This window comes from Bombus vancouverensis, chromosome 7 (genome assembly GCF_051014615.1).
Source record: "Bombus vancouverensis nearcticus chromosome 7, iyBomVanc1_principal, whole genome shotgun sequence".
Taxonomy (NCBI): Eukaryota; Metazoa; Arthropoda; class Insecta; order Hymenoptera; family Apidae; genus Bombus; species Bombus vancouverensis.
Genome location: NC_134917.1, coordinates 16,361,061 through 16,377,819, shown reverse-complemented (window position 1 = coordinate 16,377,819; position 16,759 = coordinate 16,361,061). Strand labels below are relative to the sequence as shown.

The 16,759-nt window shown below is 39.5% G+C and overlaps 1 protein-coding gene across 2 annotated transcripts in view; it reads right to left on the bottom strand.

The window, feature by feature from the left end:
* sm (heterogeneous nuclear ribonucleoprotein L) overlaps positions 1-16,759 on the bottom strand; it is a 164,733-nt gene that overhangs the window by 143,031 nt on the left and 4,943 nt on the right. For both annotated transcript variants that reach the window (XM_033332775.2, XM_033332783.2), the window contains exons 2-3: positions 2,981-3,024; positions 658-727 (exon numbers count right to left, since the gene is read on the bottom strand). In XM_033332775.2, coding sequence (XP_033188666.1) covers positions 658-727; positions 2,981-3,024 — 114 coding nt within the window. The remainder of the gene's footprint in view (positions 1-657; positions 728-2,980; positions 3,025-16,759) is intronic.

Below are 16,759 nucleotides of genomic sequence, written 5' to 3'. Positions count from 1 at the left end.
GTCACGATCGTCCAGCGTAGGTCGTGTCAAGGGTCATCGAAACAAGCGTCTTGCTCATCCTTTTGATCCGTTTTAACAGGCGTATGCGAAATACGCGCAGAATCCGATGATCGCATTTACAAACATTCGCGTCGATGAATCACGCACAGAAAATACAATATGTTCGAAAGTTCAAAGGCACCGCGTATGAATTTATAGGTATATCGAACAAATACCGTCTATACGCGTAAGTACCATCGATAGAGCAGATATAGCGAGGTTGTAAAATCGACCAGATGTTAAAGTTTATATGTTCCAAGAGTTGAAACAATAATGTGAAATATATCGACGTAGATGCTCGAGATGTTCATCAGGATCGTGTCTATTGATAATTATTTCATTCTTTATAGTACATACGTTTAATAAATGACGTCTAGTATACAATCTGGAAAGCAGATCCTATTATAGAAATATACAAAGTGCTATTTTTCAAGCGATACGCGCATTTCATACGTCGATTCTCGATTAACCTTCGCAACCGAGAAAATTCACGATATTTTTAAATAAACGTGTTTAAGGAATATCGACGATTAATCTTTCGATCTATAACCTCGCTAGTATATCTTCTCCATCGAGTATAAAGATAACACGAAACTTTTTTTTAAAAAAAACACTTACCACAGTGATGGGGTAGACCGGGTTGATAATTGTAAAGAGGAGAACGTGGTTCGGTTTATTATTGTCTTCTCTGAAAAAGAAAAAACACAACGTGCGATCAACGTTCGTTCCACGTGTTTTATTAATCGTTAAACCTACACGTGGCAATTTTTCTTTACGATAAACTCGCTGAGTAATGGTAACAATTTAATCGTTGGAAACGCTAACTCGATATATCTCGGCTTTGTATCGCGCCACGCGAACCCTTAGCGAGTCACGGTAGCAACGAAAAATTCCGCATTTCCAGAGATGAAGAAGGGTGTGAGGGGCTCGACACGTTGAATTCAAGTCAAATTGCATCAGCCGGTGCACAGTTGGCGAAATTTTTTTATTAAATCACAAGTTGCGCGTGTCGAAGGATTCAAGCACGAATATTCGATTAACCGGAAAGAGAAACGAAAGAAAAATCGCAATCCGGTAATTTTCTTCCGAGATTCAGCGCGATACAACGAAGGGGAATCGGCTATTGAAGGATAGCTGGCTATACATTTTTCATGCCTGACATCAATAGATTCCCTCTCCTTCCTTTCTCTCTCTCTCTCTCTCCACTTCTATCTCTCCCATTTTGGCCTCTCTTTGCAACCAATTGGAAATTCAACCACCTATCCATTTTTCCACGAGAAGAAAAAGAACAGAGAGAGAGAGAGAGAGAGAGAGAGAGAGAGGAGACATCTCTGGTGTTTCCGTTCTGCAATTCAAAGTGACCAATTCTCTGGCGAATCTGTTGCTTCTACTCTAAACGATTAAACTTCGTTCCTCGAAAAACCTTCGAGTAGAACGCAAACGTAGAAAAGAGACGACAAAACGCGGAGTAAAAAAATTGGTCGTCCTATCGGATAGATTCGTTCCCTTGGTCCTCGTTCCTTTCTATTCTAACGCTATAATAATTCTGGCCTTAACGCTTCTAGGAGTATGTAAATGTACGCAAAGCTTCGTTTGCGTGAAAAAAATGCATGAATCTCTTTTTATAACTACGCGTAGGTGAAACGTTTAAGCATAAACAAAACGATTGTGGATCGAATTTGCTCGTTTATACAGTTACACGTCGTTTATAACAAGTGATTCGAAACTTGACGCTTTATGTGTTCTAGGTTCTAAAATCTAAACGTTCAATACCGAGTGAGAAGCATACAACGAATTAAGAACTTTTAGTATGGAAAAACTGCAGGGAAATGACACGAATCACATTATCTACATTTTTAAGGAGAACAGTTTGAAAATTCAGTTCGTCGTCGATCAATCCCACGTTGGTAAAAATTGTTCTATTCTCTCCATAATCTTTTTAGTACAAAATAGCATTAAAATCAAAGAACCAAACAAAAAAGATAAAAAGAAAAGTTTATCGTGCTTTTCTACAGTTATCTTCGTATCGATTCGATAAATTGCTTTGTATTATCCTAGTTGAAGCTCCGTCGATGTAAATTAATCGTTGCGACCATGCGAAATTATCCGCACAATGTTAACGTCGAAGTATTTCTAGCACTTTTTGTTTCGACTTACTACATACTCAAAGATTTAAACGAACAAACCGACGACTGACCAGCGTGGAATTGACCAGTGATAAGGACGAAAAGATGCGTATGATGAAATTAATTAAAACGTTGCAGACGGTTACCGAAATTTCAGACGGATCCGATGCGTCGACACGGGCCAAGTCTAATAATAAGAAGTTAACTCGAGCGTTAAGCGTGATTCAGAGCGGCAAGAATTCGCTATCAAGCGATATTCGCCTCTCTATGGAACTTGCGTTAACTTTCATTCGCCAATGAGATGTTCTAACGAGAGAACTCGGCGAAGAGACACATTTTGCCGTTTCGCCCCGGTCCAATGTGACTCGATGAATCATACGAACCGATTTCGAAACTTTCGACAAAATAATAACTCCTGCTTCGTCGTGAGTAAAATTTATCATATTTCGCTTCTGTTCGAGCCTTAGACTGACCGATCGACTTTGTCATTTTTCTATATCGTACGATATTGTCTTTCTACGCTACGCTCTTAATTAGAGTGCTAGTTTCGCTATAGCGGGACCTTATTCTCGAACAAAACAGATTGTTAGATAAGGTAATGGGTCAACGCAACGCTACATTATGAGATCAATTGTTGAATGAGGACAAAGAGAACGAGTGTATATACGCGGTATTGTAATTAAGATATTGTTCAAAACGATTATACTCTGATCCATTTATCCGAATGCAAATTCCCCAATCGTTTGAAACATCTACGTTATCATGAAAAAGCAGAAATTTCAAGGTTCAATTAATATGAATTTTATGTAACGTACCTTTTACGTCGTGGTTCGTCTCCATACCCGCCATACTCGTGATTCTGAAACAAACGTAATCAAACGTTTTAGCAAAATACCGACAACGTATTTACTACATACGATGCTGTGGAAAAATATTAGACCATCTACCATAGATGGAAATGTCCTACCTTTCTTCGATATATAGCACTGTAGAAAAATGTGAAATCATCTACCATAAATGGAAATATTTCGCTTTTAAAAATGAATAAAAGAACACGTGATGTTACTTTAATTCTATATATACATATGTATGTAGTGTATGACACACGGATCAGGACTCTATTTACTACAACATTTTCAAAGAATTCTGTGAATCACGAGAAGCCATGAACAGGTACCGTTATAAAGGAATTACTTTAACGTTATATTCCATATATGCAGACACATGGAGATCTTTTTTAAAAGCATATTCAATCGCCATTATAATAGATGGTTCGAGATATTTCCACGATACTGTAACATAACCAGTAAAAGTATGGAAACGCTACACGTGTACCATAAAAGTCGAGAGTATAAAAAATTATTTTTCATTGGTAAAAAATTCTTTTGGCGATAATTTATCGAAATTGACTGCTACAGCTAACTGATAAAATCAGTAAAAAAAATCAGTATAGCTGTAGAACTGAGTCTAAATTTTTTACTGTCAGTATACCTATGGACGTTCTAAACGCTCGTAAGTATTCGGAATAGCAAATGCCATATATAAAGGAGAAAAAGAAAAGCTCGGAGAAAAATCTGGCAGTGGTTTGCATGGAAACAAGATTCTTCGAAAAATCTGCGATTCAATCACGACGATTGTACACGAGCGTGGTTGTGAGTTCGCGAGCAGCTTCCATTCGCCTTGCGCATATCGTTGCTCTTCGTACTGGTCGAATCGATTGCATAAGAGAAATTCACGCTGCGATTTTGGCTGAATTTCGATGGTGCGCGATGTCACTGGGGATGCGTACTCGGGCAATCTATTAATACACGTCCACGCGTCTTTTTCCGACAGCACCGAAAGCGACGGAAATAGTACGGCGAGACACTTTAGGGACTGGTAGGTGTTGCATATCCTACGTAAACCCTTAAAGCGCAAACGAAATATCGCTTCCATCGATTATAGAGAAATAGCGTGTCGGTGCTTGGTTGCTTTAAACACGATTTAAGCGAAACTTGGGCACGTATGAAATATAGCCCGATATATCTCCACGATATCGAGTATTGTAAATAGTGGAAATACATGGTACGTATATAAACTACCGTTATGAATGTCACAATGGAATTTTACTAGCGAAAAATCTGACGATGCGAATGGAACGAAACGCTTGTGAATCTCACTTTGTGAAACTATGTTCCAAAATATGGTACTTGATATGGAAAAGGATGGAAATGTACGTGGAGTGACTTTATTCTTCAAGTTCGACGACACACGCGGTTCCTTATTTTAGGAGATTTTTCACACGGCTTGAACTTTTACTAATTGTCGTGAAAGATTGACCGTAGGAGTTAAAGAAACAAACATTTCTTTGAAACGTGTTCGGAAATTTGCGTTAACGATTCTTCCATAAAAGATTATTAAAAGAAATTTTTACTTTTATTTCGATTAAGGTATTTAAGACGTTATTCTTATCTGAATATTATAACGAGTACTGTTGCATATTTCACTCGCTTTTGCATATTATACATATTCTTGAGCATTCGTATTTCTTATGAACGCATAAAGATTCACAATCTGATGACAGGTGTTACTAAAACAGAATGAAATTTAGCACGATGAATGATAACGCTGTAGAGAAACAAAAGAGCATTATAATTTTGAGCACATGCAAATTTTCCATGATAAACTGTACAAGGGTTGCTCCGATAATGGCTTAAGGGAGTGTTTCATATTTATAACGTACGATTTAAGCTGGCGGCTATACTACGCTGCATGGAAATAACGTTTAATCGTAACAGAAGAAAATTGTACGGTCTCGAGTCATTACGTTTTAACGGAAAATAATCCAGTGTAGTGGATTCGGAGAAATAGTGAGAAAGAGAGAGAGAGAGAGAGAGAAAGCTTCAGCTGGAAAAACTAACATGAAAAGACTTACAAAGAGGTCGTGAAAAGGGCCGTATAATTGAATGGACGAGTTTCTTCTGGTAGAAATTAACATTCGTTATTCATCGTTGGGAGCGGCCCCAATTAACTGGTCTTCTGTGCCGAAAGGCAGTCGGTAAATATCGTTTAAATTTCAATTCGAGTTTCTCGTCGCATTGTTGTTTCGCCAATCTATTTTTGAAGTGTTGCAAACAGAGGCGTGTTGATTAAATTCCATCGTGACTTCCGCATCAATTTTTATTGCGAGCGTCGATAAAGTTTCAGCGGAAAAATCGAAAAAGTTGGAATTTCCTATCAAAACGAACGAACGAACGAAAGAAAGAACGAGAGTCGTCGACAATTTGCAACTTTCCAGGTGTTCGGAGAATCGGCGCAGACTGTGCCAAGTATTGGAAAGGTGAGACATTAAGAGAATAATCTCTTCTCTAATAGGATTAACGCTCCGATTCGCTCGAGTAAACTTTAAGCGCATTGCGCGGATTATTCGGAAAAGAATACACCGGGTCGACGAATTAAACGTTACGCTCTCAAAATACCGAATCGATCGTCGTCCTTTCTTCTTCACTGTGAAAAAATCGATTCGATCGACCGTCGTGATAACCTCGTTTAAAAACGCGTCGGTCTGTCTGCTGCTGCGTGCAACGTTGAACAAGAAACTCTAACGGAGTAGATCGAGCCGATCGGTGAAACGTTTCCAAATATCCTCGAGAAACAAGAGGAATAAGATGTAAAAAGAGTCGGCGCGGGCTTGCGTCCAAGTAAAATCTCGTTGAGAACGGAAAAAAACGGAAGAAGAGGAAAAGGAGAAGAGGAAGCTATCGGCGGGAACGCGGTCCAAGATTTCTGACGGTATGTCGCATCGTCATATAGACTGCATAGTATCGCAGTTACGAAGCGCGGTGAATCCCACGTAGAATCCGTAATACGTTGTTATAAACATAACTCGGCGTTGGCCGCTGGCCAACCACGTGGTTTCACGCTCAATGGATCACGCCTGACCGCCACGAAAAAAATACCGTCGTCGACGCTCTCGTTTTCTGATAAATTTTCGCGAGATCTATAGCTCCGATGATTCGCCGCCGTGATTTCATTTCCGGAACTGTCGGCGCGATCGAGGTTGTTCATTTTGTCCTCGTTGTTTTACGACCGAACAACAATACGCAAGGTGTTCTGCGTTTTTCATATACGATCGTAATTGCAAAGAAAATTTTATATTTTACGAGAATTCGGTTTATTCCAAGGATTAATTCGCGCTGTGAAATATACATTATAAGATATGAATATGTATTAGGATTATACAGATGCGAGTATTCAGGAATATATTTCCTGTTGAAGTATTAAAAAGTTCGTTATTATTGGCCTTGTTATTTTAGAATACAGAGGAAACGAAATTCATATATGAAAACACCTATCACGTATATAACCTTGTATATATTATTTATGGTCTTTATAATCGGAATCGTAATTACAATCGAGAAGCGAAGAGTCACATTTCTCGGCAAATACTAAAAGGTCCATTCGTATTATTTTTCGTATTCGCGAATCAAACGAAATATATGAAAATATTTTATCCGTATAGAGTTTTCATGGATTATACTCTTATTATATCAAAATAAAGAGCTGTGCTTGTAACTCAACTCTGCTACACAATTCGTTAATATCATCTTTCGTATTCAAGAACATAAACCAAGCGAAATAGACGAGAATATTTATATACATACGCGCATACGTATACAAATTTCACAGTCGTCGTATTGTTATCGCGATAGAGAAGCGAATGCTTACGTTTGATTCGCGTACCGGGCGGAAACGTTGGAGTAGAAACGAGTAGAATGAAAACAAGGTGAAGATGTCGTAGATCGTCCCGGGAGTCAAGGAGAAAGTCGATTGGCCGGCTGCCAGCCACGTGCTGATAAAGAGATTAACAGCAAGAACAATGCTTATGCTCTGTAATGACTTAGTTTCTACATCGAACCAACTTTCTCGAGAACCATATACCACCCTCCCCCCTCCCAACTAGAAACACCGACGAAACAACGAACCACCGGTTATTCCGTCCATTTGTTTCCAAGCTCCGCCTCGATTTTACTTATCGTTCATTAGTTTCGGCCACGCCAAGGTTGCGTTTCATGAAACCGCTAATTCCCGACTTAATTTCCCAAGCCTTCTACCACACAGCCTATATTACTCTGTTTTTTTCAAGAGTGCAAAAGCTGGCCCGAAGAAACTTTTTACCTCGCCTCACGGTTGCATTGAAATTTCCCAATGAACAACGCTCTTAAGCGCCGCAAGTTCTGCCCCGCAATTTTCTCCCTTTTTTATTACCCTAACCAGCGTCGGGTAGACGTCGTTGATGGAATTAAGGCGAGGTACGTGGAAAGTTTCATCTTAGGAGACCTCGCTAAAGATGCCAGTGTGCAGCCACGAGGCTGTAAGTAAGTAATTCATAGCGGACAAGATAATTGGGCCACCGCGATTCTCCTATAGAGAAAGGGTCTCCTCTCTGTACGCGTACACATGACCACGACCTCTGAGAACCGCTTTAACGTTTAACCCCTTTGCCTATGAATTCTTCAACGAGTTGCATACACCACGTTAGAACGCTGTTTACACGATCTATTCAGCTACGTTACAGTTTCCGTAAGCCACGTGCGTTCGAACGTACAACACGTGGGTCATAGAACCTTGCACGCCGAAAGATACCAAGGACAGATCTCTGCCTGTAGACACGCGATGACGTTAACAGCAGAGATTAAGGCAAATTTAAATTTCGTATTTCAGATGTGCATCGCGAATGATTCATCCACGGTGAAAGGTGCGAAGGTTGGTTTCGCTTGCCTTTCATCCAACCGGTGAACAATCTAGCGCCCGGTATCTACATTTAATGAATCGAACGGATAATGGAATCCTAAACTATCAAGTCGACGTTTCTTTATCCTTTTTTAACGCTGTACCACATATTTCTGCTAGCGCTAAGTTAAAGAATTCGACCATCGAACTTATATAAGTCTACCAGAGTTTTCAACTTTCACATTCACTGTGAACCAACCGTCCTGTCAGACACATACAAAATCGTCACGTTGCATTAATCGATCCAATCACGTAGCAGTTGCAGTTATACAAAGGTTCGTGTATGGATTTTAATATCTGATTAGTGAAATCCATTTATCATAATGCTTAGATTACGGTTGGAGTATCGACCTTGTTGTCGTCAGACAAGCGACAGGTAAAAAACGAAAGAAAAAGTGAGGGACGAACGAGGGGGAGTAGAGAGAAAATGCGTCCCTCTGAAACTGGCATCAGAGCATGAATGGATATTAAAGTCCTCGAGGAGGGTGAAGATGGGGATCGAATTTTTTGTCCGAAAGAAATTATAATATCAGTTGCAACACGGTACACCGAGATCTCGCGAAATTATTCTGTGCACGTTCCCGAGCATTAATACTCGTTCAACGGTATATCGTCCGGAGAAAAAAATTCATTTGCCTCGTTCGATACTTTCTAATATCTTCCAACGATTAGACTGCAGAAACCAGACTATGTAAATGATAGATAGAAGTTTTTCCACGACCTCCTTTCGCGCAAAGCTTGACACACTTCCGAAAAAGATTATACGAAAAAAAAATCAAGCATTTAAAGAGATATTCTTTGCAGTCAATTATAGTGAAACAATTTTGAATAGATTGCACGCGATCGTTGAGAAAAATTGAGCATTCGAGAACGTTTCCGTCACGATGTACTTAGCACGCTACTCTAATCCATCGTTATTAAATAAGTATATATAATAATGTTGTAAAAGGGGTGACGAGATGCTGTCACGTCAGAGTAGTATAATTTAGTATAGGCTATGTACGACTGTCGAAGAAAGTCGAGCATTCGCAGAACCACGAGGTTGTAGTCGATCATAGTCAAACAATTTTGGACGATGAAATATCGTAACGACACGAAACTGTCATACCCTGTCATAGGAATAGATCGCACGATCTAGTACAGTACAGTTAACCACAAGTACAGTTAAGTCTAATCACCGCAGTAAGGCGATTCAGTCGATCCTAAATCATTGTCGACGTGGCAGAACCTTTTCGTTCCGACCAATTGAATGTGAACGCAATTATTAGAGCAGAACAATGCGCGCAGCCAACAGGCCGCGAGGGCAGCTTCGTTCCTGCGTTTGCGGCAAACACAAAACAACGAGTTGTTCGATATTAGGAGGAAATGTATTCGATGAACGGCATTTTCTTTGGTGAACTCGCTGGGTTTGTACGCGAAGAATTCCATCGCGCAAACATTAACGCGGGATTCTTTACACTCGCTCACTGTGATTTGCAACGGTACCTTTCTAAAATGAGAAAAAGAACAATCGTGTGGAATCCCCGTAATAAAATACCCGTTTGCAAAGGAATTCGAATTTGACAGGAATGTTTGGCGGTCGAAACTATTCGCTTGATGGCATACGAACTTCGTCAATGTAATTTATATTTCGCTGAAACATTTTAGGACGAGGTGCCGTAGAAAAGTATAAAACACGTCGTAAACTGGACACGCAAGGTTTACGACCTTGAACCGACAATGCCTTTCATTGGCCGTAATTTGTCCCGTTGTGTATAATAAGCTAACAACCGCTAAAGATATCATAAATCTAATTCAACACCGTCCTACTCTCGCCAGTTTGTAATATTTGTCAGTCAGGCTAGTTTGCTGGCCATCGACAGATTATCGATCCGAAATAAAACTCGGATAAGCAAAAACCTTCGGTTAATCGCGACGAAAGTTCCGTAGGATTTTTACGTCACAAGTAATACCCATGGCAGAACGAACTTTGAATGTTCCGCTATTGGCTTCAGGCGACGAACTTAAGACCAGATTTATACGGCGAAGAAACGAAGACAGGCGCATAACCGTTCGTTAGAGAAAACATCGATGTATCGAACACGTGGACAGACAATCTGCAAGACGTGGAATCTTCCAATTCGTAAGTCGGAATTGCCATTACGTTTGGAACTGCATTCAAATTTTTAACGAAATCGATAAATAATATAAGAAACATGTAAACAACGAAGAGAACACCAAAATGATCGAAGAAACAACTTCATCTCCAAGGTTCAACGACCGTGCGATATTTACAGAGGGGAAATCAAACATCATATTTGTCAATTTTATAAGATATAGTCGACAGTGAAATGCCAAGGTATGAAGGCAAATATTTACACTACGAACCAAGGCAAAATATCGACGAAACAACATATATGGAAATGTACAGGAATTTCTACTATAATTCAATCTGTGTCACCAAACAGAAACGTCAACGGTACATGCGATTTCCGTATCAATCCGCGTATTTTCGTATCACGTTCGCCTATAGTTTGCATCTTCGCGCGACAGACGATTGTTATATGACTATTGCATTTTCGCGGCTTGTATTCGTATTTCGTATTTGCATAGACAAATAGGAAGGAAAGTCATCCTGGAAAATCAGCAAAGCCGTATTACGCAGAAAATGGACTCTTCGTTGCTTCCGTTTCCAACCGACCGGGTCATTTTCAGCGAAACAATCCTTCCCCCCCTCTCTCTCTCTCTCTCTCTTTATCTCTGTCTTTCTCCGCTATAATTCTAAAGACGAGTCTCATGGCGAACGAGCAAAACTGCTGAAAATGGGAAAGAAGGGATGCATAGCGAGACCGCCAACCTTTATCGACGAATATTCCACGCGTTCTAATTTCATTTTGCTCGCCTTACTAACTCCTCGACGACCTTAATCTCGCTCAACTCGCCGCCGTGAAATTTCACGCGAGTTTGCACGGGACGCTCAAGGTGCACGCGCCTCGCGAGCATTCAACAGAGTCGGGTGTAAACAAGCGATAACGAGTTACTACCACGACAGAGTTCAAGATTTCCGCCGATAAAGCCTCTTTATTAAATAGAAAGCGACGCAGAACCACGCAAATTGGTTCGAGTGTGAGAGCGCTGCCATAAGGTTCGCTATCGATTTCGGGATAACTTTATGTAAGCGGAAAATCAAACTACCATGAGAAAATTTACGCTGGAGCCAGTAAACGAAACGTAGAATTTCTATTAAACAAGATTAAAACGAAAGGTACGCGAGAAAATACATAATTCCAGGATTTATCCATATATTTTAGAAAAATATCATTCAAATTTTCGAAGAAGAACGCGTCGCTGTGAATTTACAGATCTATGAAAAATTCTGAATTTGTCATGTTGATTCGTTTACCTTGATTATCGTCGTTGGTTTGTTTGATTAGCAATATACTTACTGTTAAGTGTGTAAATACTGTTCGAGATTAAATATCTCTGTCACGATGTTCAAACGATTGATATTTTAAATGTGATAAGCGAAATTTCATTTAATGCCCGATTATCTGAACTCCTATCGATTGAATCTGTCGATCTGGACGTAAACGTACACATAAACAAAAAATGATAGGTAGTGAGGAAAATTAAACCAACGAGTAAAATTGGTAAACTGTTATATATGTCGGAGAGGGAAGGACAGCGGGACTTTCCGTCGGGAATGCTGGGAAAAACCTTCCATCACCATAGTCAAGATTTCAATGTTTAAGGGTTTAATGACCAAGGGTTCAGGTTTAAGGTGACATAACGGGTCACCAGACGTAGCCACGGTCACGGGAGGGCCAGAGGTACGGAATGATTTTATGACTCTCCTTGAAAACAAGGATTAACCCGAGAAGCGGGTACAGAAGTATATAAGGGTAGGTTCATCTGGATTCAGGGAGTTTACAGTTACTTAGTCGTTGAGCGAATTGCCGAGTAAGTCACGCTGATACTGGTCTTCCCGTGGACCGTGGATTCGTTATCGAACTTGGATTCGTTGTCACCATCATCTCGGACGTCCTATTGCCGTTACTCATAGCCTCTTGTAGTGCCCACATTCGCACTGATAAACACTAACCACATCCGCGACGGTAAAGTAAACAAAGGTTCATAGAACGCCCCAAAGTGCCAACCCGACTCCGACATATAAATTGTTTATTTGCCAACGAGTTTAGGTACATGTACAGTACTTGTAAATGCGATATATCAATCCTCCATACAATATAAAGGAAGACAGGTGTTAAGTAAAACTTTGCATACGAGAATTTGCTATCGAAGGGTATTTAATTTTTCTTGGTCACGGAAGCCAATCTGCCGGAGGACTGTATTTCAGGTTCAGCCATACGTGTACACTGGAGAACGTCCATCAATAAACGAGCTTTAATACCGATTCTTAAGAAAGAATGCGATGCTTTCTGCTCGCGGTATAAAGCGAAGCTTTCATATGAAAGTACGATAATTGAAAAGCGCGAGAGGTTGGGGGAGAGGCCAGTATGTGCAAAAACATATTGAAAATCGACGTCTGTTTCCGAACAAAGAGAAACAAAAACGCTGGCCAACGAATTCTCGCGAAACGTGGTATGATCGTTTCTATCGAGCTTTCGTACATCGTGTATCGTGTATCGGCAACTTACCCAACAATATAGAAAGTAATTCACATACGAAAAATGGGCTTTTAGCGAGATTAAAAGTCTCCAAAATCTTCCGAATTCGTCGACTCAGCGAATGGATAACGTAGGTTTTAAATCAGAGATAAAATATTTTATCACCGAAATATTGGCTAATGCCCGATTTTGGTTTACGACGAAGACGAAACTGCTTCGTGGTCGAGTCGTACTCGATGCTAATTGCAAACGCAATAGCACGTTCCTCGGCTTCGCGTAATTAGGATTCTCCACGTCGCACGGTACTTAACAGTTGTCTATTAATTATACCGAATCGATAGCTTCTCTATAGTCGCAATCAATGGCAGCTGATCGTCAGAAAATTGAACAATCGCAGCAACTTCGTTCCAATTATTCTTCGCGAACAACTCGATCGATTTAATTAATCAAAATAACAGACAGTTAGCGAATGCTAATGGCTACGACTTATCCAATTCTCGAAATATCGTCGTAGAAAACGGAAGTTGATAACTTTCCGATAGAGGCTTGGTTAACTTGCAGAAGCTGACACGCTGCAACGGAGACGGAAGAGTAAGTTTTCACGGGGAAACCGTGAATTCCTTAGGGCGATTGATATTCTTCCTCTGTGTCACGGAGAGACCGACAAATTTGCCGCCTCGAGCAAATAATCACACGTCCCAGGACCGCGGATGGTCCAATAAATTTCCCCGGCTACGACTACTTTAACTCGAACATCCTACTCAACGTATTCGCTGTCGGAAATCGCGAATGAATGATGTCTGGCCGTGTCTGCTTCTAACGTATCCATGGCTTACCTATGATTTTCTCGATGCGTTCGGGCAAATGTTCGGAATACTCGAGAAGAGCACAATAGCTCTTTCAATATGACATATGTACGTCAAAAAACGTATTCGATGCGACACAAAGCATTCTCAGCATAACAGGACAAAGAAAAAAGATTTATCGATATGGTATTATTAAAAAAGCTATAAATTTACTAGATATAGGATCGCCATTGAAATACATCTCATTTGATTCCGTCAAACGCGTCATCCTGACATTACGCAACAACATCTTTTGACAGCTCTGCTCCACAAAGAAATTTTACGCTAACGAGAACGAACCTTTATTTCGGTACGGTTATTTCGGGAACTCGCGTGCAGAAGTAACGGGTGGACGGGGGGGCCGGGGAAAAAATACGTGCACCTTCTTCTGGAAATTACGCTTTTCACGATTTTCGGTCCAGTCCTCTGGTGACACGATGGATATCGGGCACGACGAATCGTCGGAACGCGATGGAATAATCTGAAAACGTAAACGTTTCGTCGGCTGCGTTTCACACCGACCTTCCCTTATCACAGAAAATTTGTATTAATATATTCTGTGTATTGTACGGAATATTTTGAGATTTTATTAACACTATAACAAGAGACAAATGCCATACGTATTATAACGAGATATAATTGGTTATGCCGAGAAGAGTGTCAACAAATATGAAAATAAATATAGAAATCGCGAGACGTTTACTGCAAACGTATCGTTGAGTGTTATAAAGCAAACATATAAAAGGAGGCTGTTAGTTACACGTTAGAGGTATAGCAAGGACGTGGCAGGTTTATGCCACGGTCAAGAACAATCGCTATTTTCGAAAAATAGAATTTTAGCACTTCTGTGGCTGCCAGCAGTCAGGTGGTACGTGACTCATTTTCAATACCTCGTATTTTTAGTTGCTTCGCGTCGCTTTTTCCATACCTCAATAGTAAAGATGTTGTCATAAACCACGGAGTTTCTAAACAGTCATACGAGCGACGTGCAGCCTAACGATTCTCGCGTCAGAATTCGAACCCTGTGGAATATTCCACGAAGGTGTCCATTGTCCATACCAGCACTTCGCCTTCCAGCCTCATACAACACTCCGTTATCCTTCCAAATACAGAGATACAACATGCCGGAGATACAACGCGAAGATAGGACTTTTAGATTCCAACGCGAATTAAACTCCATATAAAATAATAACTCTAATTTCTATGATACAAACTTTCACCACGCAACACAAATATATAGCGATATGCCTGCTAATATGCATCGATAGTGTCGATACCGGTCTACACATTTCGATCTGGCATCGATAAATATCAAAGACAAAGGCATCAAAAGGAATCAATACGTCTTTGATACTTACGTGTGAGAATGTGCCGATACCTGTTTGATACGAAAATCTCGATACCCGTTTTACACCTACACGAAAATTCGATATCTGTTTGATACCTACACGAGAATATCGATACCTATTTCATACTTATACGAAAATATTTGTATAAATATATATATAATAGCTGCTTGATGCTTGTACGACAATATCGGTTGCCATTTTGCAATTTAATCCTTCGCGAAAATATTATTTATTATCGATAATACCAAGATAATGACGATGCAGCAATAGGAATCAATACCGTGAACTATACGATTAAATTATATAATACATAATACGCAAACAATTATAGAATAGTATTTTGTCACTACTGCTATAACAATTATAGAATAGTATTTTGTCACTACTGCTATAACCATTGCGGTGACCGTTGGCGACACAGTCGTTATTGTAACGTTTGTCTAATACAATATTTACCAAAACAAAAACCGCCTGTTTATGATCTTTGTAGAAAAGGAGAAACATCGGTGTGTGTGTGTATGTGTGTATGTGCAATCGACCAAAAAAGCATACGTACGGAACAACGTGTTAGCAATTCGTTAACATTCGTCGAAGCCGTTTCAGAAGACATATACATACGTTCAAATTGTGATTTTCATCCGTATGAAGCCTAGTATTGGTTTGGTATCGATTGAAAAAAAATCAATGTCGATAACTGATAGAAAATACGTAAGATTTTGATACGTATCGATATCGATATTTCCTATCGAATACTTTGACATCAAATTGACTGGATGTCAATGATATCGTTATCGCTCAATCACTAAACACAAGTATAATACGGTTCAATGTGACACACAGTTTTTATATAACACGGTTTACATTACAATCTACAAATTTCCAATCGCTCTGATCTAATTATTAATCCCCTCCACTGGGGAACAACATATGTATCCGTAAAAGGTTTCCTCGAGTGTTTAAATACCTCCGTGAGTTACTATATATATTAACTAAAAAACAATAAAAAAAACAACTTGTCAAACAAGCCTAACCCAAACAATTCGTAAAACAGTTTTAGAAGCATTTATGTTAAATGGAACAACTTTGTGTCTGATCGCTGACAAAGAGGTGACACGATTGAATTAAAATATGACGATTTTACGAATAGAATTTTAATCGTGGAACGCGAGGCGCTGAAAAGCGCGAAATTAAATTTCATTGGCCGTAGAAACGCAATGATCGTACGCGCGTGGAAGTAATGTAATGACGAAAATTGCAACGCGACTCCGGGACAATGGTCTTTTCACCGTTATTACGACGTATCGGATGACGGTTTATTTTCGTGCTCTGTGTAATAATCATGATTGATGAAACAATGATATTATGATCGATGACAATTTATTGTGCATTCGATACTCTTATCCATCGGAGCCAGGTATTATTCCATTATATAATATTGAATGCAATTTACGTCGATACACGAAGACATTACATTCCACGATTCCAGGCTGAACTATGGATATGCTTCTAACGAAACGAGTAATTTCATCAAATGTCGTGCAACGATGCTATGGATGGCTATAGAAGAATATGTCACGAGGTACTACAAACAGATTGTCCTATTCCGATGATTCTTCGAGCACCACTCCATGCCATCCACTTGTAGAACACGTGCTTTATTAGCAAAAGGTGTTCTATTACGTGCAAATTCGATTAAAGTATTAAAGTTCAAATAAAGACTTATTTAACGCTAGATTTGTAGTATGAAATCTAAACTACGCTATAATATATATAGATAATTATGAGAATAATGATACGATACGTTCCAAAATAAATGACTTAAGAAAGTCATTATATCGTTATTATTTTTCTGAACATCACTGAGATCATCGAGACATAGAATCGCATTGTAAATGGAATTAAATATCCCATTATGAAAATCATCATTAACCAATACCTTACAAAATTGAGTATCTGTATTATAGTCCGAATTATTATATATCGCATTCATTGTTCAATGAAAAATTCGTCTCGAAAGGGTT